The following is a 23,502-nucleotide window of genomic DNA, read 5'->3' on the forward strand; positions in this document are numbered from 1 at the left end:
TAATCATGTACATTGAGAGGAAATACTTGCAAATACACACATAATCTCTGACATGAATATAAAAAGCAATGAAGTATATTTACCCATTATATGATTCAGACACACCAGCAAATGGCCCATTTTCACATTTTGCATAAATAAATACAAAACTCAGCATAAGTGCTACTCCAGATGTACATAACGCAAACTTCATTGTATTTTTACACTTCATTTTGAATTTTGAAACAAGAACACCACCTAAGATTTGACCAAGAGCAGCTCCAGGAATTAAAACAGCCCCTAATGAAAAGTAAAATAATGAAAAACACACAATTATGCTCTGTAACTCATACAGACAGCTGGAAAACATCAAAACCAGCATCACCACAGCTTCCAGATAAAAACATTTCCCTGACATACATACACACACATGCACAAAAAAAAAATGCCATCAATACAGGCAGGGGAAGGTTAATCAACTTAAGTGTTAGTTAATATAGTCTTAGTTCAGTTTGGTCTGTCGTAAGTTGATACAGAACACTGATTTCAGAGAATCAAAAACTTCTACCAAAAAACTTTTAACGTGTGGGCTATCCAAAAGGATGCACTATCCTAATTAAAACAATGTGCTACATAGAATCAGTGCACTATGTAGTTTTTCAGAAGTCTTTTACCTCCAAGTGTCGCCGCAAAGCTCGATGTCAATCCAAATTGATTTTCTATAAATTTAGGTAAAAACGTGGCAAATCCCGTGGTAACTAGTGCTTCAGAAGTAGTTGATAGAACTAAACATATAAAGACTGTATTCCTCATCAAATTCTAAGGGAAAAATACAATTCAAATGAATGTCTGGGATTACAGCACAAAGTGTAACATTGAAATACAAGTTGAAATACAAACATTTAAACTACAGTATTCCTTCAGGCAGGAAAATATAATTATGGTTAATGGACACACACACACACACAAACACACAGAGAGAGAGAGAGAGAGAGTGGGGGGGAGGACATTTGTTTGTGGAGTACCTAGAGATTTGATAAATGCCCTTATTGCCCTCAAGAGCCCAGCAGAGGAGGTAAAAGCCCATTTGGAAAGGCTCCATGTTCTCAGATTATTGTAGATGTCTATATTATAAACGCACCTCTTACCAGATGATATAAAATATATGTAAATTCCTGTATCCACTAAATGGGGAACTTGAAACTTATCATGGATAAGTATTGTTTCATAATTAAAGTAATTAAGAACCTTAAATACAACATTAAGTAACCTTACATAGGTATCTACACTGCCAATTCTTTCATAATATTAAGGTATATGCCTATCAAATTTCCAGACCTCACGGATAGAGGACCACAATGGTTGTGTAGTGGTGAGCACAGCTGCCTGCTAAGGATAGATGAAACCTGAATCCACACAAGGGAGGAGTACAAACACAGCACTTCTCAACTTTCCACAGAAAGAGGAAATACTAACCTGAAACTACTGAGACTAAGGAGGGTGATCCAAACGGAAGGTGGCTTAAAGACAGCCAAATTTAGTGACAATTGATCAACGGATGACATAAGGGAATTAGCACGGGATAGAAAGCTACATGCTAAAGAGGAGTCACCGAATACACTGCCAGTGCAATAAATCATGCTCTTTCAGTTATTCTATTCTGGAGCTCAGAGGGCAATGAAATTTAATCAGAAAAGTTACATGGAAAAGCATCAGCAGGAATAGATAAGAAAATAAGTTATAAAATGATTCCAGTGTACACCATTTACTTATATGTGTAAGAAGTGTGTTCCTACGAGACTGGTTAAACACACACACACACACACACACACACACACACACACGAGAGAGAGAGAGAGAGAGAGAGAGAGAGAGAGAGAGAGAGAGGTTCTATTTTACCTTCACAGCAGTTGGAAAATCTTTAATACTTTTCCCAAAATTTTCATCCATATGTTGGAAGGAAGTACTATTATTTTGATGAGTCTGGGAAGTTTTGCCAGCTTGAATTTTTGCTGTCCCTAGGGAGAGGGATAGTAAATGTGTTTGTTTTACTATTTAATCAGTTTTTTAAAATATGCTTACCCTTTAATTGATATAAGTTCTATGGGTATGTAAATTCCAGTAGAATTCAGTTTTTTTTTTCCTTCTGGTAACTGAGAGGCCCAAACGTACTCCATCTTGAGATCAGCCTCCATCAAAAACAAAACAAAACAAAACAAAACAAAACAAAAAAAAGGCCTGAACATTTGGCCTGAGCTGAACCTGAGCTGCACCCAAGTACCAGGACTGACCGACCCCACGGCTTGTCCTTGGCCAGAGTCACTCACTAGCTCCTTCCTAGTAACAGTTAATCAAAGATTAATCTGATTGTTTCAGATGCACTTCCAGACTGTTCGTGATTGTATAAATCTTGCTTACAGCAGTCATTTAATTAGATGCTTGCAAGGATGGCCCACCCTCTCACTTGCTTCCATTTTCTATAAAACCTTGTCCTGATGAGAGTTCAGGGATGTTTTGCCAAACAGTCCTGAGGGTCAGCGGTAACTCAAGATCATAAGTCAAAGACCCTAATGTGATTATATTGGAAAGGGCTCATTGGTGGTCTTTTGGGGTTCACAAACACTTCTTGGTACAACATAATAAAATTCTATAAATACTTATGCTTGTAATCAAGCTGTGTTAAGGGCTAGTATTCATTAACACTCATGAATGATGCACAGGCATGGTGGCTCTGGTCTATAATCTCAGCAGGATCTGCCAGGAAGACTGACATGAATCTGTGGCCAGTATCAGCCTGGGCTGAGACCCTTGTCCAAAGATTAAAGAGGAAAAAAAAAATACCCGCTCACAAATGAAGTTCCCATCTGTCTAATATTAATGTACAGTCAAAGAATTGTAATTTAATGACACAGTTTTGCTACAAACATACTTTCTCTTTTCATTCGAAGTATGCTCACAATCTTTGTTTATTTAGCAATGTGTTTTGACAGTCTTTATAGGTTAAAATCTATATATGGCCATTCTTCTTTGTTCGCTAAAACAATAAAAAAGCAAGTGCTTGGAAGAGGAGGTAATATCTGCTGTCTGTAACCATGGCCCTTTATTTCAAACCATAGCTCTGTGAAGAGGTCTGAGGAAAGCATGCTTATAGGGCTTTACAATGGGATAGCCTAGGATGAAGACACCAATGAGTTCACCTGGTTCCAGTACGTCAGGTGTCTTTGGTCGAGTTCCGCCTCTTCTACACACTTCTACCCACCTCACACACCTCAACACACCTCCATATACTTTCATTCACTTCCAAAATCTTTGTTGCAAATGGCAATGAAAATAGGTAAATACCTTCAAATTTGAGAAAAATGCTTTAGAAGCAGGATCTCATAAGGAATGAATATTCATTTCTACTGAGATTTTTTTCAGACTGTCTAGTATTGAAATATGGTTTACAAATTAATATGTGGCAGAATTACTTCGAGCATAATTGAAAGAGTAAGTAGCAGGACAGTTTATAATGATTAGCTTGAATGATTTCACACACATTGGTCCTTGAAATTACTAACTCCATATGAAGTAATCTGAAGTAGTAGTTTATGTAATAGGTTACTAGTAATAGTAATAGTTTTGTGTCTTGTATGTATATAAGGCAAGAATTATATAAGGCAAGAATTACAATAAAACACAAGGACAGTTTTAGTAAAGCACAGTACATTGTAATCACTAAATATAAATGCAAATTCATGAATATTAATATTACTGAATTTTTTTTCTCGGAAGTTAGATTTCAAAACTTTGCACTGGCAAGCATGAACAGATATCTATGACATGAACAGAGTGATTCTAGCGTTCTTATTGATCATCTTAAAAACAACTGACCTAGACATACAGTAAAGCTCTCTGAAATTCAAGGAGATGGATTTACCTGGTAAATGCTTTGGAAAACAGGAGAAAGGCATTATCAAAGACCAAGCAAAGAGCCAAGCTAAAAGGAATCCAATCCACCAAGCCCCCAACCACCGGGGATCATCCTCAGTCAGATCTGAACTATAAAGATGGGGGGAAAAAGAGTTATAACTCATTCAGTATTAATTAGAGATCAGTCATAACAATCACATGTCTTGTAATTCAGGTGCAAAGTCTAGGCTCTTACTGTATCTAAAATTGTAAGGAAGCCATCACAATGAGTCAAATAACGTGAAGCCATACAAGTATAACAAGATTTAAGAATAATGGTCCAGAAAGCATCATAAAATGGCAACCATGGGAGAACAGAGAGATGACTCAGTGGTTAAGTGCATTGGCTACTCTGGCAGAGGACCTGGGTTTGATTCTCAGCACCAAGATGGTGACTCACAAACACCTGTAACTCTAGTTCCCAGGATCTGCTGCCCTCTTCTGGCCTCTGCTGGCACTAGACTTGCAGATGGTGCACAGCCACATAGGCAAGCAAAATATTCATACACAGAGAATAAAAGTAAGTAAGTCTTTTAAAATGCAGCAAATACAGAATCATGGTTTAAAATTTTTAGTGAACATAAATATGACAAATCCTTAAAAACATATAGAATGTCAGTGTGTTATTTTTTTGGTTTTGTTTCTGTTGTTGTTTTTGGAGCTGAGGACCGAACCCAGGGCTTTGTGCTTGCTAGGCAAGTGCTCTACCACTGAGCTAAATCCCCAACCCCCCTCAATGTGTTATTTAGCTTTCTCTTTTTCATTTACTGCAGCAGACTAAATACACATCACAGCAAATCACTGGTCTATGCTAAAAGTCTCAAGTACTTGGAGATCTTTCTCTAAATCATTATTTTTAAAACTTTATGATATTTTCATATTTTAATGTCAATAAATCTTACCCTCTGACATAACACTCTGACAGACTTTCCCTTTTGTTAAAATGCATGATCTTAAAAGGTGACCATCCTTTCCCATAGACTGTCCTGTTGAACATAATTATCTGCAGAACTGAGTAGGATAATACATAATATTATACCTAACACCAAATGTGAGGTATAAAATATAAATATTGGATCAATAATATTTATTATCATTATTTGACTTCCTCAGTAACAAATGCAACATGGTCTTTATTTTTTCATAATATCATCAGAGGTATCAGAAGACTTATTCTCATTCAGATATTTATAAAATGATTCATGTTTTCTATCTGCAACTAAATCTACTGAGAAGCTAATTTACTACATTCTTATTGTTCAATGACACAAAGGGTATATAAAGTCTTTTTTATAAATCACCAGTGATTCTATTGGACATCCCTATTCATGAATAAATACATTGTTATGTTAAAAGACCCTGGAAGCAAGGCAGACACAGTGGGTGTCAAATAGTGCATACTGTTTGATTTCCTGAAATCCTTCACTGCATTCTGAATGAGAAATGAGGCTCACTTTACTGCAATAGAATAAAAAATGAGAAGAAAAACAAATAGTGCCTTGCCTTTGTCCCATAGCAACATCAATGTACATTGTCAACAGCTGTCCTCCCAACACATAGCCAATGGCTGGGCCTAGGATTGACATAGAATAGCCAATACCTACGGAAAGATCAAAGGCATTAGGAATAACCATATAAACAGCTTTGCTCAACATTGTAACAGCAGGAAAGAAATACATTCTACTAAAGGACATTGTTAATGATTACACTTATATCAAATTTATAGTACACACACACACACACACACACACACACACACAGAACTATATGGTTAACAGTTATGTCAAGGTGCCTAAAATTAATATCTCACTATAGAACTACTTGATTATAATAATAATAGTTAAAATAAGCGCATAATTACAAATCCATGTACATTGCATAACTAACTAATGGCAAGATGGTGTGTGTTCTGTTTTCCTTGTAGCAATAATCATTGCTTACAATCTCATGGAAGAGTACAAGGGAAAGAAGCCTTTGCACTCCTCAGCCTCGTAAGAAGCTCTCCTCATTTCACTCCACAGCAGATTCTAACACCTAGATCTGCTGATGGGTTGAGTTGGTGTTTGGTTGACTGATTTTGCTTTGTTTTATTTTTCAGAAATGGTTTCTCTGTGTAACCCTGGGTGTCCTGGAACTCACCCTGTAGACCAGGCTGGCCTGGAACTCAGAGATCCACCTGTCTCTACCTCCCAAGTGCTGGGATTAAAGGCATGCACCACCATTGCCCAGTGATAAGTCAATTTGGAAAGCAACCCATTTACTATTAGACACTATTCCTCGTGATTTCTCTCACTTTTACTAACAGTAGGGGAAGCAACTTATTTCTGGCTATGAGAGATTTAAAATATTGTCACAGGGAACAGAGTATTTGCAAAATGAAATTTGCCGTATTGACATCATCTACATTTTTTATTTGCTGCTAAATTTCTTATGTATACACATGCAAACACACACACACACACACACACACAAACACACACACATACACAAAACCACACACACACACACACACACACACACACACACACACACACATGAAACAATTTTTTGCCCCAAACTAAACATACATCAATGGCAAAAGGACTTAGGTACCTATTAGATCAAGTCTCCACTACAAAGGTGACTCGAGGTAATATCAAAAGTCGTATTAATCCGTCAGGTATGTTAAAATACACAATACCCATGTTTCTATACTTAGAAAATAGTCTAAAACAACCTTAAGTATATAATGTATCAGTAGATGCATATAAAATATCGGTTTTTGTGGTCAGAAAAAACATGAATTAAAAATGCTGAAAATGGGCTAGATATTGCAGTATGTGTCTTTAATCCCACAAGGCAGAAACAGGAGAATCTCTGAGTTTGAGGCCAACTGTCCCAAGCTATCCAAGGGCTACCTGGTTAGATGCTGTCTCACCCCTCCCCTGAAAATGCTAGAAATTAGTGATTTGTAAATTTTGGGGGCGATAGACTATTACAGAAGCTTCTCTGTTGGGATATTCTCAACACTCAGGGCTTAGCCACGTATGCTGACTTGCAGCCAACATACCAAAGAATCCTGTTATATAGTAATACACAGACAAACCTGGGTGCAGTAATTTCCAAGACATTTAGACACAGGCCTTCTCTAGTCTCGTGCTAGATTTCAAAGAAAGAATTAGAGAAAAGAATGACTTTGAAATGAAAAATTCCATGGTGTTTTGGGTTTGTTTGTTTGTTTGTTTTTGTTTTTTGATAATCTCTTATCCCACCCTTATAAGATATAAGAAACCTTTATACTCTGAGAAAAATCCCCTGGAGTTTATGTAATCAAGGCAGAAGCTGCTGACCTGGTTCCTTCTACTCAGGAATGTATGGTATTTCAGAATGGAGCACCATAAAACTATTACGCATCCCAGTAACTGATTTGACAGCACAGAAAACAGGTAAACACAGTACAATCCTAAATGAAATGCCTGTGGCATTACCACTAACTTGGTTTTGTTTGCTTGTCTTTTTTCTTTTAGCAAAAGGAACTGAAACCATACGAGGTAAGCTGTTTACCCACTCTGCTTACAAAATGATACCAAGAGTTTACTCACCGATATATAGAGAAGATTTGTGTGTGGGTACAGAGTCATCAATGAAGGCCGTTCCCAGGGTGTAGAGCGGAGTTCCTCCAGTCCCCAGCAACAGTTGTCCCAGGACAAAGACATAGAAGTAGTTAGAAAGCAGAGAGGTTGAAGAAGCACATCTGGTGCTGTTCCTTGTTAAGCAGGTATCTTTAGTGGGGGAAAAACATGAATTTAAAGCTTAGCTAACAGTGTAAATGTTTATTTACAAATTACATTCACCTATGATGCCTTTTCCAAATGCTTCTTTTTTATTGCATTTAAAACACTCAAAGGAGCGGAGGGAGATTGTAACCCCACAGGAAGAACAACATCCCCTGGCCTGACAACCCAGTGCTCCCAGAGACTAGACCGCCAACGGAGGAGTGTATAGGGATGGATCCATGACTCCAGATAGATAGGTAGCAGAGGATGGCCTTGCCTGACAGCAATGGGAGAGGAGGCCCTTGGTCCTGTAGAAGTTTGTGGAACTGTAGGGGGTTGCTGGAACAGTAGGGTGGGAGAGGGTGAGTGGGTGGGTGAGGGAGCACCCTCGTGGAGGCAAAGGGGAGGGGAAGAGTGTGGATCTGGGATGCGGGGGTTTCTGAAGGAGTAACCAGGAAGTGGGATATCATTTTAGATGCAAACAAATGAAGTGATTAATAATAAAAAATAAACACCTAAGTTACTTGAGAAAATTTAGGAGTTACTATCAAGCCAAAATTTAGAGTATAAAGTAATATTACTTAAGGTTTGGATCTAAAAATTTTGTAGGTGACCAAATTCAAGAAGATGAAGGGCTGCAAAATGCTTTTATCTTCTGAGTTAAGAGGTCAATAAGTAGGTTTTTGAGCTCACAGAAATGTTGTGAAAGAAAAAACAAACTAGAAATAAAAGAGCAAACTACTAGAAACAAAACAGGCAAAGGCAAGAAAAGACTGGAGGATTTACGAGGACAAAAAATACACTTGACAAATATGGATAAGTAAGAAAGATGTCGAACCCTAAGACAGTGAGAACTGGAGTCACACAGTGGTAGGCCAGCACTTGTTTGTTATGCAGAGGACCCAGGTCCATTTCACAGCACACACAAGGGCCTCTTCTGACCTCCACCGGCACCAGGCATGTTTGCAGTTCCCAGTCATACAAGCAGGCAGAACACCCACGCAGAGAAAATATGAAATAATTTTCCAAACTTTCAAAAGACGCAAAAGGCAAGACAGCAAGTTACAGATAGGAAAATCATACAAAAGCAATCAAATGCGTGATCAATGGAGATAAGAAAATATGGACATTCCAAAGTAAAAGAATATTAGCTTATCATCGTGAGGACAGAGACAACCATCATAGACAAATCCGATGCAGAATTTCCAACATGAAAAACCCAGGTAAAAGCTAAATGGGTTTTTAAGTGAACAGGCATAAACCGTCACTTCTGCAGAGAGAGGGAAAAATGAGTAGGTGTGTAGCCAATTCCAGAGAGGCAGTAAAGAAATAGCACGTTAACCAATCAAAGATAATCTGAATCTGATTTGTACATTTTTTTCTCAAATTTTTCTTCGGGTATAAACCTATTTTAATATATTTAAAATAGAACGAGCCTTCTATGGGGAAAAAAGAAAGATTTGAAACATCTTAAGAGAAGCGGGGTAGGAAGGCTCTATTGAGGTTCATTAATGGAAACCATTTTCCTTCTGTAACCCACAGTTAAGTTTTGTGTTTGTTTTCATTTTAGTTTTATGAGACAAGTTTCTCTGTAGCTGAGTCCCAGCTGTCCTAGAGCTACCGTAGACCAAGCTGCCCTTGTGAGTGCTGGGATTAAAGACATGTGCCACCACACTTGACATGCAGTTTTATTTTTAATTTTTTTTAAATTATCTTTAATTTATTCTGTTACATAATTTGGGAGAGAGAGAAAGAGAGAGAGAGAGAGAGAGAGAGAGAGAGAGAGAGAGAGAGAGAGAGAAACACGAGAGGGAGAGGAGACCTAAGTTGTATCACTCTAGGTTGAGCCATGACATTCCAAGCTGACCCAAATATTACAAGGTTATAAAAACTACAGTCATCTCCTCCTGCAAGAGGTAATCTATCTGAGTCCATCACTCACTGTGTAGCTAAATTAAATAGATGAAAGGATCAACATTATTCAGCGTGTATAGACCCCCAAGCCTGTGAGTCTGTGAAGTTATTTACAGACCTCACTGTTCTGCCTGCCCACTCCTTTTCCTGAGTTCTCACTGAGGAAGCAATGTGTTTCACATACCGTTGTTCGCATACAAACCGAAATCTGAAGCCTACCGGACTCGACACTTGGGAGTTCTCACTCACTTCAACAACTTCTACCATGGAGCCACACACAAACTTCTATTGCCCTGCTTTCCTGGCCTCTACCAGAGCCAAGGCTGTCTCTTTGCCTTTTCTCTCTTCTTCCTCCAGGAAGCTGTTGGGATTTATGGGTTGCTTCCTAGTTGCTTTTCTTTTATAGTCCCATAAATGGTCTTCAAGTTTCCACTTGCCTCCATTTTCAAATGCCTTTTATCAACAAGACTAAGAACTAGCAAAAGGGACCCATGTTCCACAAGCAACTAACTCAGGGATGAAAGGTAGATGCTAAATGCTAATTACGATCATTATATATTATACACACATCTTTAATTATCACACTACATTCCATTAATTTGTATGCCCTTGCATTAAATAAACAGAAAACGACGTGCAATTTAACAATAACCACAAGAGGGAGCTCCCATATCGTTTATGAATTCTGAAAAGCAGAGCAGGTAAAATAACGACTTTTCTGTAATAAACCAATCAGTGGGTGGTCAGTCCTACCTGTTAATATTAGACATATAATTACTCAGTATTAATATTTACACAAGCGAATTGGCACTCATGCTCAGTCCAACCATTACCACAAACCCCCAATAAACTCCCCAGGCCCCTACTGTTGCTCAGGTCCAGGGAGTTGCCCTAATACCCTAGAGGCTAAGCTGTGGCTTTCCCCTTTGCTCACCCTACAGCGGGAATAGAAAAGATGGCCACCAGTGTGTGACTAGGATACTACTCTTCCAGACCAAGCTTCCAGTGAGAATTCTGGAGAGCAAAGCTCTGGACTGAAGGGCAGACTGCAAAGGGTAGTTGTCAAAAGAAAGCAAGACACCTTAATTACCATAGCAGGTACTTCAAGGTAAGTAAGTTTAAACAAAAGCTGCCCCATTTCCGCCCTCTTTGTTTGAACTTAGTAGTGTGTGAATGTGTTTTCTTCCTGCCTCTCAACTTTCCACCCTCTAACTAGAGCTGGGAAAGAAAGGAGAAACACTGTTGAATTTCTTTAGATCTGACCTTCCCAAGTCATATAGTATCTTCAGGTCACTCCCACACCCCCATCCCGTAATCCCATTTTGCTTTATCCTATTACCAGTATTTCAAACATGCCTTTAAACACGTGATAGACAAAACTAAAAAGAATCTCTGATCTTACGCATGCGGGTCCCTCCCAGCACCTGGCAGGAACCAGAGGCCCTTTTCACTAAGGGCAGCTGGTGATGGGACCCTAGAAAAAGATGCAGGAACAATGCTTCTTTGCCTGACCTCAGGAGTCACCCTCCCGCATCCAAGTTAAGGGCTCCGCCTGTAACAGAAGACCCAGGTGCAGGGCGCCCGCAGAACCTCCCCATACTGCAACATTTCTACACTGCAGGGGTCGAGTCGGAACAGCTTACATGAGGAATCCCAAATGCCTATCTACCTTTGTAAAAAACTAAAATCTGAGAGCCTTGGCCTGAACAGCCCGCCTGTCTAGGATGTCAACCTGGCTGCTGTTTCCTCAGAGAACCTGACCTTAATCTGGTCCACGAGTGGAATTTTTAAAAAGGGGAGATGCCACTACATCTAAAGAAACTGATCACATAAGAAAACAGGCACAGGGAACCTACACGACCCGAGATGGTGACCCGATGGGGAACACCCAAAGACAATTTAAGTCATAGAAGCGGGGGAGGGGTTGGGGTGGGGGGATGGGGGTTTCCGTAGGAGAAACCAGGAAAGGGGATGACATGTGAAATGTAAATAAAAATAAATATCCAATTTAGAAAATAAAAAAAAGAAACCGACACTCAATAATCAATAGGAATGTATATATGTGGATTTCATGTCTTCGTAAGAAGGTGGTTGGGATAGTCGTATCACTAACCCTAGCTCTGGTTGACTGCTATATGCACACATGTTTGGATGACTGCAATCTTGCAAAGCATACCTGTACACTGCATGTCTCAAGAATCCAACAATTTCGGAACACAAAGGTGGATACAGGTTGTTGGGTGTTTTGTTCCTCCATTCTTAGAACGATGTAACCAATGAGTTAATAATATTAATGGGAAAAATAATATTAATAGGACAAAGTTTCACACTATACAGTCTTCATGTACCCAAATTATTCTTTTTGTCTCCACTAATATTCAATGTGGCATAAGATACTCTTCGGAAAAAATACTAGTTAAAAGCGAGACCCAGATATAAGTAAAGGAAATAGTCTGAAATATTTTAATTACTTCAACTGAGCTTGACTATAGACATGTTTAGTTCTTGGCCTAAGATTGTACACAGAATTATCTAACACTTTAAATTACTTTTTGCATGAATTGATTTGAACCCATTACATTCATGATGCCAACTGTTTTTCCCTTTATAATTATTTTGTATGTGATCATGTGTGTGTAGTGTGTACACACTTGGGGAGCATGGAGAGCAGGGATGCAGGTAAAGACTAGAGGAAGACATCAGGTGACCTGCCCCATCACTCTCCACTTTATTTCCTTGAAACAGATCTCAGGATCTCTCACTGAACCTAGAACTGGATTGGCAGTCAGCAAGTCCCAGTAATTGTTCTGTCTCTAACTCTCAGGGAACTAGGGTTAAAACCCAATGATGACCACATCTTGTTTTTGATGTGAGTGATGGGATTTGAACTCTGGTCCGCATGTTTAAGTAGGAAGTATTCTTACTTTTTGAGCCAACTGCCAAGATTACTTGATTAATCTTCTCTAATCATTTTGTCAGTGGCTAGACCAGGATTGTTACTACTCAAAAATCACCAGCAAGACTAGGAATATGGTTGAATGCACTCTCAAAGCCAATGGTTCAATTTTTTTTCTTTTTTCTTTTTTTCAGAGCTGGGGACCGAACCCAGGGCCTTGCACTTGCTAGGCAAGCGCTCTACCACTGAGCTAAATTCCCAACCCAATGGTTCAATTTTTAGCATAAAAAAGTATGGTATTTTTCTTAATAGAATCTTTATGAAAATGCCTCGAATTTCCATCCCAAAATATAGAAGTTACCTACAGACATGCTTCCTTTCTATTTTAATTATAAGACACAGTCGTATAGGCCGGAGGAACTAGTAATACAAAATAAAGACAAATGGTTGCTCTTTCACAAGGACAAACAAAATTACTTTCCCTCATTTCCCTAGGAAACCCTGCCAGAAGTTGCCTATTTCCACCCACTCTTCAACAAACGCAGCAGCCAGCATCTGGTACAGGAAGAACTTTAACTTATTTTTCTTCCCACTGAAACCTGGTAGCCATATACAAAGTCTAATAGATGCCTGACCAGTTAGAGGGCGTTTCTGAACTCCAAGCTCTGCTAAGTGTTAGCGTTAGAGCATAGTCCGTAAGGCACACAAGAACACTGTGTCAAGATCCCAGAAGCTGAGTCCTAGAAATTCAACTGCTACAGTAGACTCATAGTTTGTCCTTTATCTTCTGGCATGCATGCATGCTACTAGTTGCTTTCAGTGTGTCATATCTAATGAGCTTAACACCGTCAATATTGAAGGCCAATGTGACATTCTATGCCATGAAGTGATCATGGCTTTTGAACTATTGTTATTAGATAATGAATGATCGTTTGGTGTGGAGGGATCTCCGATGCACTGCATTATGGTAAGATGTGTCAGTGACCCTACTCTGGAGTAGAAGAAGCATCTTTCTACTCTCTAATAGCTGTATTCAAAGACATTTACATGTGTGGCTAATTGTCTACAACAGAATGTTATGGCAAAGATCGTGAGAATTTACATAATACTGAGATAATCCGATGTTGATGCTCATGGACTGGTTCATAAAGTCGCGATGTAGTAGGAGAGAACTGACTCCAGCAAGCTGTTTCTCTGGCCTCCATACGCTTGCACGCTCTACACACACCCATGCCCATTCCCACACACTGAAAATAAATAAATAAGATACAGTAAACACTTTCAGGAACAAAAGACTTTGTAATAAATGGGTGATAATGGTGTGACTGTATTCCCCCCTACGGAACAGCAAACCTTCCCTGACTTTGTAAATGACAAAGAATTGTATCTCATGTGTAAGAGAGCACCAAAAGCTTCCAGAAAAGATACCAAGTATGGGGTTGGAGCTGCAACAAGTCCCATCACCTGCTAGTGCTTCCAATGACCGACAGTTGCTTCTCATTGCTTTGGCCTGAGTGAGTTTGTACTGGACCACTATGTATCGAAGAGTGATAATATTTTAGCCATCATTCCTAAGTCCTTCAAACCACTGATGATGTTGTTGAGTTATTCATTCTCCATAGGATATAGAGCGTGAATGTAAAAAGCCTGAATATTTCTATTCCCTTGTTAGCAGTTTCAAAAAGAAATGGTATCGGAACTGTCCGTCACAGATTTGGGAGACTACACATCTCCTCCAATTCTAGTCTGCCTTCCCCATTGACAGGGACCCTGGGCCGATGAACCTATTTAGGCTTCTGATGGGATAAAATGTTAAGAATTTGTGTTAGATAAAAGATTCAGATTTGTCTTTTTCATGAGAGTTACAATTTTTTTTCTACTTAGATACTCAGCGCACCTCTTGAAAACACTTTGGGAAAGTGGGCCAACTTAGCTTCTGAAGGTTGACCTTATTTTGATTCTAAGATGGGAGCAGGTAGACGGGGAGCATTCAGAGCAATGAGAATTCATTAGATCTTCTACGAGTTTTATTTTTGCAAAAGCAAAATTTACTCTAAAAATATGTTTTGAAGTTAGATTTAATAGCAATGGCTTTCTGTGTTAGTTCTATTAATTAGACTTTATAAGGCCACATATCCTTTAACCCTGAGAAGCAACCCTTATGACTTCTGCATGGCTGAAAGACTGATCTGGAAATAATGGAAATGATGCAAAATAACAGCCTAATAATTCATGCATTTGCATGACCTACATATTATAATAATGAGTTAAGAGTTGATAGAAATACAAAAAAGTGAGAATGTCAAGATTAGCAGATAGACAAAAAAAAATGTAATTATAAACTATCCCAATGCATGGCAAATATAGCAATAAACAAGGCGAGTCTGTTCCTGGGTCCAGCGATCTCACCTTCTAGCAAAGGCAAGGCTAGTCTTTAACAAATGGAATGGTCCAGAGCTTTCCTCCAATGCAAATGCAGTAGAATTCAGTACTGCCAAAGTCCAAACACCAGCAGCCACAGAGGCCTGAGAATGCGAACAGATTACCCTATCCTATCCCCTGAACTGCTTTTAGAAGTAGGACTGAAACCCAAGAGGCCCGTTTCTATAATACGTTGCTGAGTCCGCTTTCTTGGGGCAACAATGGAGTTAAGCGACTGTAGCAGACGGAACAGACCTAAGGCTGAAACTATTTACGATCTTGAAGTTTATAGACAGCGTTGGGTGACACCTCTTACACCACAAGAGTTGTAAGCACTTAAAGTGCTGTGTCTCTCTGTCTCTGCAGCGCTTGTATGTGCTCCTGCATGTAGGAGAAGTAACTTTATTCTGCTGTTTAGTATAAAAAGATTCAAAGAAACAGAATGGACAAGATGTAAGCTTAATCTCGTTGGAGCACAAAAACAACTTCAGCAAATACCAGTCCAAGTTCGGTCTTGCCCTGTGTTGATTTTGAAAAAAAGGATGAAGTATTGCACTGTTCAGCCTGCGTATGTCCTTATGAGGTTGGCTGTATTGTTTATAATCCAAAAATGATTTGCTGTTCCACTGGGGAATGACTCCATTCCATGTCCCCGTTGGCGTTAGGTTGAGCATATTCAGCATTTAGCATGTTAGTTTGTTTCACACAGAGTCAAGATGGTTATGGATTAGCTGCAGTTCACTAATGAAAACCATGCAGAGTAAATATGAAATACGATTGACTCGGGAAACCACAGCGATCTGAGGGTTGATGCTAATACATAAGCAAGTTTATCCAGGTTTCTCATTTTACGGGTCTCTCATTCATCGACACCGATCCATTAGCAGAGTCACATTTTACCAGTGTGATACAATCTAGCAGAGTCACATTTTACCAGTGTGATACAATCTGCTAGGATGCAATGATAAAGCAGACGTGGAGGATTTCTCCGTGAAGACAGCATGCAGAGGCTTTCACCTACTTCCCCCAATACCATAACAGTCATTCTGCTTAATTAATAAAAGCGACTATAAGAAGACTCTGAGGCTAACGACCAGTAAGCTAGTGATATTGAGTATCCAAGAAATTACATGATAATGATCTCTTGAGTTTCATTTTTGCTTCCATTTTCCAAACTTTGGAGTTAAAACCCAGAGGACAAAGGGAACTAGTTCATTGGCCTCCAGCAAGAGGTCAGAGTCCCACCCTGGGTTAATTGGTGCCACACTGGTGGTTGAGATTCCTGTGTTTATCCAATAATGCAGCACCCATGTCCTCCTTTGTGTCTTCAGAGGGATGAGAAGAGGAATCCTACCTAGCAATGTCAGGACTTCCTGCATAGTCTAACCAGAACAAGGACAGAACACCCCACTCTTGTGTCTGTATAGCCATTCCTATCTCTCAGAGAGCATGGTATCAGTAATGTTCTAGAGAAACCTGCAGCATCCATTCAACAAGGACCCTCTTTTCTTGCTAAAGAATAAAGGCCAACAGGGATCCTAGACTTCTTCATCTGATAATAATAGAGCACAACTTACACACTTGTCCGACCCATCTGAGCCTTGCGAAGGCCAGAAGCTAAATCAAGAACAAGTTTAAATAAGCAAGAGTTGAGAGCTGAGCTTGCAAGATAATCTTTACAAGTCCAAGGGGTCACCGTGATATACATAGAGAGTTCCAAGCTAGACAAGGCTAAATACAGACTTTCACACACAGAGACACAGACACAGACAAACACACACACACACACACACACACACACACACACACACACAAAAAAAGAGAGAAAGAAAGAAGGAGAGAGAAAGACAGACAGAGATAGAGAAGCAGAGAGACACAAAGACAGCAATTTTCAGTACCCAAAATAAAAGGATTTCACAATAGATCCTAAAGACTACAGACTAAAGAATTAAAGAGTTTGTCATTAAACATAAATTATAAGTGAAATCAATCAGTTCTACAAAAAGGCATTTGAACAGCCCTGTAACTACTAGAGAAATTATTTGGGAAGAGTGAACCCCCCCACACACACACACACAAAAATAAAAATTGAAAAATTCTGAAGCTGAGAATCTGAATAATTGGATGATCTGGCTTGGTGCATTCCAAAGCGGCCACTAAAGTGTTCAAATCAATTTTAGAAATCAGGAAGCAGAAGCAGGTGGACAGCATTGAATTTGGGGCCCTCCAAAACCCTCAACTCCACCTACACCAAACGTAACAGCACTTTCAGATTTATTTTATGAACCAAATCATCCTCTTAAGGCAAAACCAAACAGATGAAAAATAGGGAAAAATACCCTTCGAATAGAAATAAATTTCCTGACAAAATATTACTAAACAGAGCAAAATTCTAAAATTCATCTAAAAGCACAAAAGATTCTGGATTCTCAAAGTCAACTGAGCAAACTAACAAGGTCAGAGGCATCACAGTTACTGACTTTAAGTTAAGAGACAGCCATGCAAATGGAAACGGCAAAGTGCTGGCACAAAGAATAACACAGCAATGGGAGCCAGGACCCAGAAATAAAGCCATACAGATAATAGCCACTTGGTTCTTAGCCAAACTGCCAATAACATACAATATATAATAATACATTTTAACAAAATGTGCTGGGGAAATTGGACAAGCACATGCAAAGGAATGGAACTGGATCTTTATCTCTTGGTCTGCACAAGGGAATGTATTCAAAATGGAGGAAGGAAGGCTTCAACTTTGAAATTGCCAGAAGGAAACAGGAAAAAGACTTTTAAAATACAGGAATAGATATGAGCTGTTTGAAAAAGACTCTAAGAATTGACACATGAAGATGCATAAAATTAAATACCTTCTGTACAGCAGAGAGCATCATTAACACTGTCAGAAAACTGTCTACAGAATGGGAGGAAGTCCCTGTCAGCTTCATATCTAACAGACGATGAACTTCTAGACTATTTAATGCACTCAAAAAAAAAAAAATACAAAACTCTGACAACCCAGTGAATAAATGAGCTAATGGAACAATGGCTGCTCAAAAGACCAAGCACACATTAAACATTGCGAAGCAACATTTTCCACCAAGAAAATGCAAACTAAAACTGCATTGAAAGTCTGTCTTTCCTTATACACAATATCTAGCTATCGAGATAAGAAATAGCAAACGCTGATAACAGTGAAGAGAAAGGGAACCCTTGCATACTGCCGTGGTGAATGCTGTCCTTTAGTCAGTGTGGAGTTCCTTACAAAACTAAAAGCATCTCTATCATAGGGTCCAATTCTGGACCAAAGCACCACAGTGGTAAGGATCCATCCATTGGCATTGCAATCTTGTAAGTGCCAAGTCATTAAATCGTCACAAATATTTGTCAACAGACGGAGGGATAAAGATACTATGGTTTACAGTCACAGCAGAGGTTTTTATTATAATTGTGATTACACTTACTTACACTTGCATGTGGGGGGCGTGGTACAGACATGAAGCAATGCATAAAAAGAAGTCAGAGAACAACCTGTGTAGGTAGTCAGTTCTCTCTATGGACCACGTGAGTTTGAGGGGTAGAATTCAGCTCATCCCTCGTGAGGGCAAGGACCATCTCACCAGTCCAGGGTGGAGTTTTATTCAGCCATAAACAAGCAATAACTGGAACCTTTTAAACCAGAACCATAAAATACATTAATAAGAACATAGCAAAGGAGGGTTGATTAAACACATCACCTATAAAATTAAGTAAGACGAGAAATCGATTCCATGGCTCCATGTCTACTAATAGCAGACATACCCAACAGGTATTACAGTTAGACATATTTATATGCATAGGTTCAGCTGGTTGTTTTATTAAGCTGGATTTTAAATGATGTATGTGTAGATATGTATAGAAATGTGGTAGACTGATGGATGAGTGTTAGTGAAGACTGGATACAAGTACATGAGTAGGAGCAAGGTCAATACCACACTAGGATTATTTGCACACACATGTACATTTGAAAAGATCGGATGATGTTAAATTAATAGTGGGTGGCCTAGGTGAGGCCCTCCTAAGGTGTACTTCATTTCCATTCTCTCATTTCTAGTCTATCTTCTCCTGAAAGTTTTAGAACATTTCCTTACTATGTTTAAAACCAGAGAATGAAGATATTCAAAAACCAGGAAAGGTGTCTACTAAAAAGACCATATTGAATTGTGTGATAGGAAGATTCAATTACCTGAACTACACTAGTAATTCTTCTCTTAGGTCTCAAATGTGGAAGTTTCAAAATATTTAGCCACATTTTGGCAAGACATGACGACCAAGGTGCTTCTAACGAAATGCAAATACAGTCTATGGGAAAGTTTTTACTCATGTTGTAATTACCATTTCCAGTAACAAACAGAAAACAGACAGCCGTTTTAAATACTACAGACTGTATCGTTAGTCTATGCTACTGTTCAAGGAACACTGAACCTCGCACCACACACAGCCTTAACTATGAGTTATTATGGAAATTTCTAGTTGAAGGAATCTAAGTGGGATCACAGAGTTGTCTCGCAGTGCACAAACAGAATCCCTGCTTGACTCTGCTGCATGCAATTGCATCTAATGGGCAATACTGTTAGAAGTAAAACAAAAGAGCTCATTAAGACTAACACTGACCAAAGTGTGCACTTTTAAGGAACAGGACTTCGAAAATAGAATTTCCTCTTTTTTTTTCCTCACCACAAACCACATTTTTACCAATCTTTGAGGAAGCTTAAAAAAAAGAAAGAAAATTACTTAATCTTTATCTCCCAAGCATTTTATCTACTCAGACACAACTATGCTATACCTCACTTGAAGATCACATTAGACATTCTATAAAAAGAATCCTGCACTGCTACTCCCCTTCCAAGCATGCCAGTGAAATTCGTATTCTATCACGTATGTATAGCAAGTCAACAGTACTTTCAAAGTATTTCCATAGTACTCTAAAATTACTTCTCATTTAGCTTCCTCTGTCACACTATAAAATATCAGATATGAAGCATGACTAATAAAAATCATTCATGGACAAAAAGTTTGGCTCGGGTTACTAAAGAAAATTCTAACTCAACACACACACGCACACACACTCACACGTGCACACTTGATCCTTGGCGAGTATGATCTGAGACTCTCAATGAGTCATTCTGAACTCATTGACCAAAGAACACCATGGCCATGCTTGTCTTTTCTTTGTTGATCTCATTTTTTTGTATCCCCTGCAAGCACATGCTGAAAATATGGCTTGATGCTGTCATAGGTCTAAGTATATGATTATGGCAACAGGACTGTTATGAGGTAGGAGAATTCTCACCGCACAAACAGCCAGTGACATGTCAAATACTCAGATAATGGATACTTCTTAGAGAGACTACAAGAGGCAATGACCTTCCATGGTAGACCAGAACTAGGCAATAATACGGAACACATTAAATTAAAGCAATCACCCAAGGTAATGATTACTGTTTAAGATATTATGGGAAGACTGAATCACCTGTGGTGGTTTAGAAGAGAATGGTCCCCAAAGGTTCATAGTTGGATGGAACTATCTGGGATGAATTTCAAAGACCTAGGCCAACCCAATGTCTTCCTCTCTGCCTCATGCTGGTGGAGCAGATATAAGCTATCTACTACTGCTCCAGTGCCATGCCTGCCTGTCCCCCACCTTGTTCCTGATATGAGCAAACCCTCTGAAACTGAAACCCAAAGAAACCTCTTCTCCTATCAGTTACATTGACATGACATTTTGCCACAGCAGTAGAAGGGTAACCACCAAGACAACCTCTGGTACCCCAAACCATAATTTGATCTGAAGCATTTACTAGCCATGAAGTGAGCACCGGTCCTTTTCTTGTGTATATTACATTTAAGCTGAAATTCTATTAGGAAGAAGCCTCAATAAAAATGAGTCCCATTAAAAAAAAAATCAAAGAAAGGATCCTCCTAGTCAAACAAAATCACAGCATCTGTACAGAACAGACAGTTAAAATACCTTAGGATTTTTTTTGTCATGTCCTCTTTAATACAGATGAGTAAATATTCCATATTTCAAGTGAACAAAAAAAAAAAACCCTCTGCCCAAGTGTGAGATAAAAGATAAGATAGAAACTAGAAATTAACTCGCTCTACTCATTTTCTTAGAACGGTTGTTTAAAGTGAGTTACTCAGGACAACCAACGTCCTTTGTACGAACTTCTCTCTAACCTACATATCTATTTTTTTTATTAAATTAGTTTACATCCTAAACACTGCTTTGCATCCCTCCTTTCTTTCCAGTCCCTCCCTCTCGCTTCTGCTTTCAGCCCCTCACCCACCTCTTCTTTCCTTCTCCTTAGAAAATGGTAGGCCTCCCCTGAATATCAGCCAGCTTTGGCATTTCAAATTGGACTAAGCTCACCTTCTTCTACTGAGGCTAGAAGAGGCAGCCCAGGTAGGAGGAAGGGATCCAAAGGCAAGCAATACAGTCAGAGACAGGCCTTGCTTCTGCTGTGAGGAGTCCCTCATGAAGCCCCAGCCACATGACTGTTACATATATACAGAGGACCGAGGTCAGTCCCATGTATGCTCTCTGCTTGACGGTTCAGTTGCTATAAGCCCCTATGGGCCCAGGTTAGTTGATTCTATATAACCTACTGATCTTACACCTTTAAGAACCGAATGGTCTACAAATAGAATTTTTTTCCCATGGACGGTTACCTTCAGGGCAGAAATTATTTTGATCAACAACATTAAAATAGTACGCATCCAAAAGGAATAAAGATGACCTCAGATAGAACTAAAATATTATGTAGGAAAGGTCTGTTCCCTTTCAAATCATAGTTTTATTAATGACTAGTTAAGATTACAGTTTACTTAAGACACACCAAGAGGCCAGGCATGATTGTGCACACCCTCATTCCCAGAGAGTCAGAGGCAGAAGGGTCTCTGTGAGTGTCGTGCCAACCTGGAATACAAAAGAGTACCAAACAATCGGGGCTACATCAAAAAGGAGCGTTCTACTGTGAGTGGTGGTGCAGGGCTGTAACTACAGAGAAGGGGCAAAAACTAGAGTTCAGGGCATCCTCAGCAAAAGTTCAAAGCCAGCCTGGGCTTGACTTGGTCACAGAACCAACATAGAAACTGGCCGTGGAAACCAAAAGTGAAAAGATGAATTTTAAGCACAGTCAAATATTACTTATTTGAAAGTGTTTCATGAAATTTTTCCATTTCCAGCTCAATGAGTTCATAACTTAACCCCTAGAAGTATTTATTTCTCCTACTCTTTTTCCTTTTGTATCCATTAACAACAGCCTTTAGCTATCACTTCCCTGTGATAAATTCCATCGTCTCCACGCAAAGCTAATCACCTCCAATCTTTATGTCTCTATAAAATCTCCAGCTGAAAAAAAAAATGATCCTTTGTCCCAAGTCTACCTTGGTTTTCTATAAGACAATAAGAAACCATGCTGATCCAGATCCCCCTTTCTACCTCTGCTGACTCTCACCCTCCTTTGGTGTCATTTCTCACACCTGTAGACATTTTACATGCTACTTATATTTCATATTTGGTTTTCATCTCCTTACTAACTATATTATGTTACTTTAATCTCCTCATAGAGATTAACTCATCCAAAGTTATTTTCCTCAAGTGTAAGAGAAAAAAAAAAAAAACGCAGCAAACAAAGCATGCATGCAGGCCAAGTCCCTCAATGTTCATTTCAAATGAGACAGGGTGCTGATTTCACTGAGCAAAATGAGTTCCGTGCTCCTCAAGTTGTTCTACGTTAAGGGTTTCTGGTGGGTGGCGTGGTCATTATCTCACAGTATTCCAGGATGCTCTATGAATTGTTCAGGAGCATGAAGATGTCCTTGAACTTCTGATCTGCTGGCTCTACCTCCCAGAGCTGATTACAAAGGTGTGGCACCATGCCCAGCCTATGCTCTGCTGGGACCTGAGCTCCAGCTGCTATAGCATTAGAGAAGCTGAGTTCCATCCCAGCACCCTGACTTAGCTTTCCCTTTACTTATGAATACACGGTTTCCCCAGCCTTCTAATTTACTTACTGGTGCTTGCCACACACTGGTTTTCCTTTGTCACTTAAATCACCAGGCTTTTTTTCTCTTTTTCTATATTTCTCAGAGTTAGACAAATCATTCAGATTTTTGTTCCAGGCTTTCATATTTGTGAAAGTGAGTTAACTTATTTGAACAAAGAAGTTACGATTTGTTTTTTGTTATTTTTTAATGATACTTGTCTTTTTGAGGAAAAGGGAATGAGGATTCAGGCCAGTAGGTAGAGTGTTAGCTAAGCATGCAAGAGGCTCTTAGTCTCCAAACCAACACAGAGTCCCAAATGGTGGCAACCCATAACTCCTGCAGGTGAAACAAGTGACTCAGAATTCCAAGGTCATCCTTGGCTATGCACAGTTCAAGGCCAGCCTGAGCCACATGATGCTCTGTCTGGAAAGAAGAAATTGTTTTATTTAGGAAAAAAAAAAAACCTTAAAGCATCCAATATCTAATAAACCATGAATAGTAAACACAAAGTCTTAAACAAATAAAGTAAAGCATTTAAGGTAGGATTCGTTTTAG

At 39.1% G+C, this 23,502-nt stretch overlaps 1 protein-coding gene across 1 annotated transcript in view; it reads right to left on the reverse strand.

Annotated features, from left to right (window-relative positions):
- The window catches only part of Slco4c1 (solute carrier organic anion transporter family, member 4C1), a 51,641-nt gene that overhangs the window by 20,377 nt on the left and 7,762 nt on the right, over positions 1-23,502 (reverse strand). Inside the window, 6 exon segments of the mRNA NM_001002024.2 lie at positions 84-279; positions 654-798; positions 1,879-1,997; positions 3,899-4,020; positions 5,434-5,530; positions 7,512-7,691. Coding sequence (NP_001002024.2) covers positions 84-279; positions 654-798; positions 1,879-1,997; positions 3,899-4,020; positions 5,434-5,530; positions 7,512-7,691 — 859 coding nt within the window.

The sequence above is a fragment of the Rattus norvegicus genome, chromosome 9 (assembly GCF_021556685.1).
Source record: "Rattus norvegicus strain SHRSP/BbbUtx chromosome 9, alternate assembly SHRSP_T2T, whole genome shotgun sequence".
Lineage (NCBI taxonomy): Eukaryota > Metazoa > Chordata > Mammalia > Rodentia > Muridae > Rattus > Rattus norvegicus.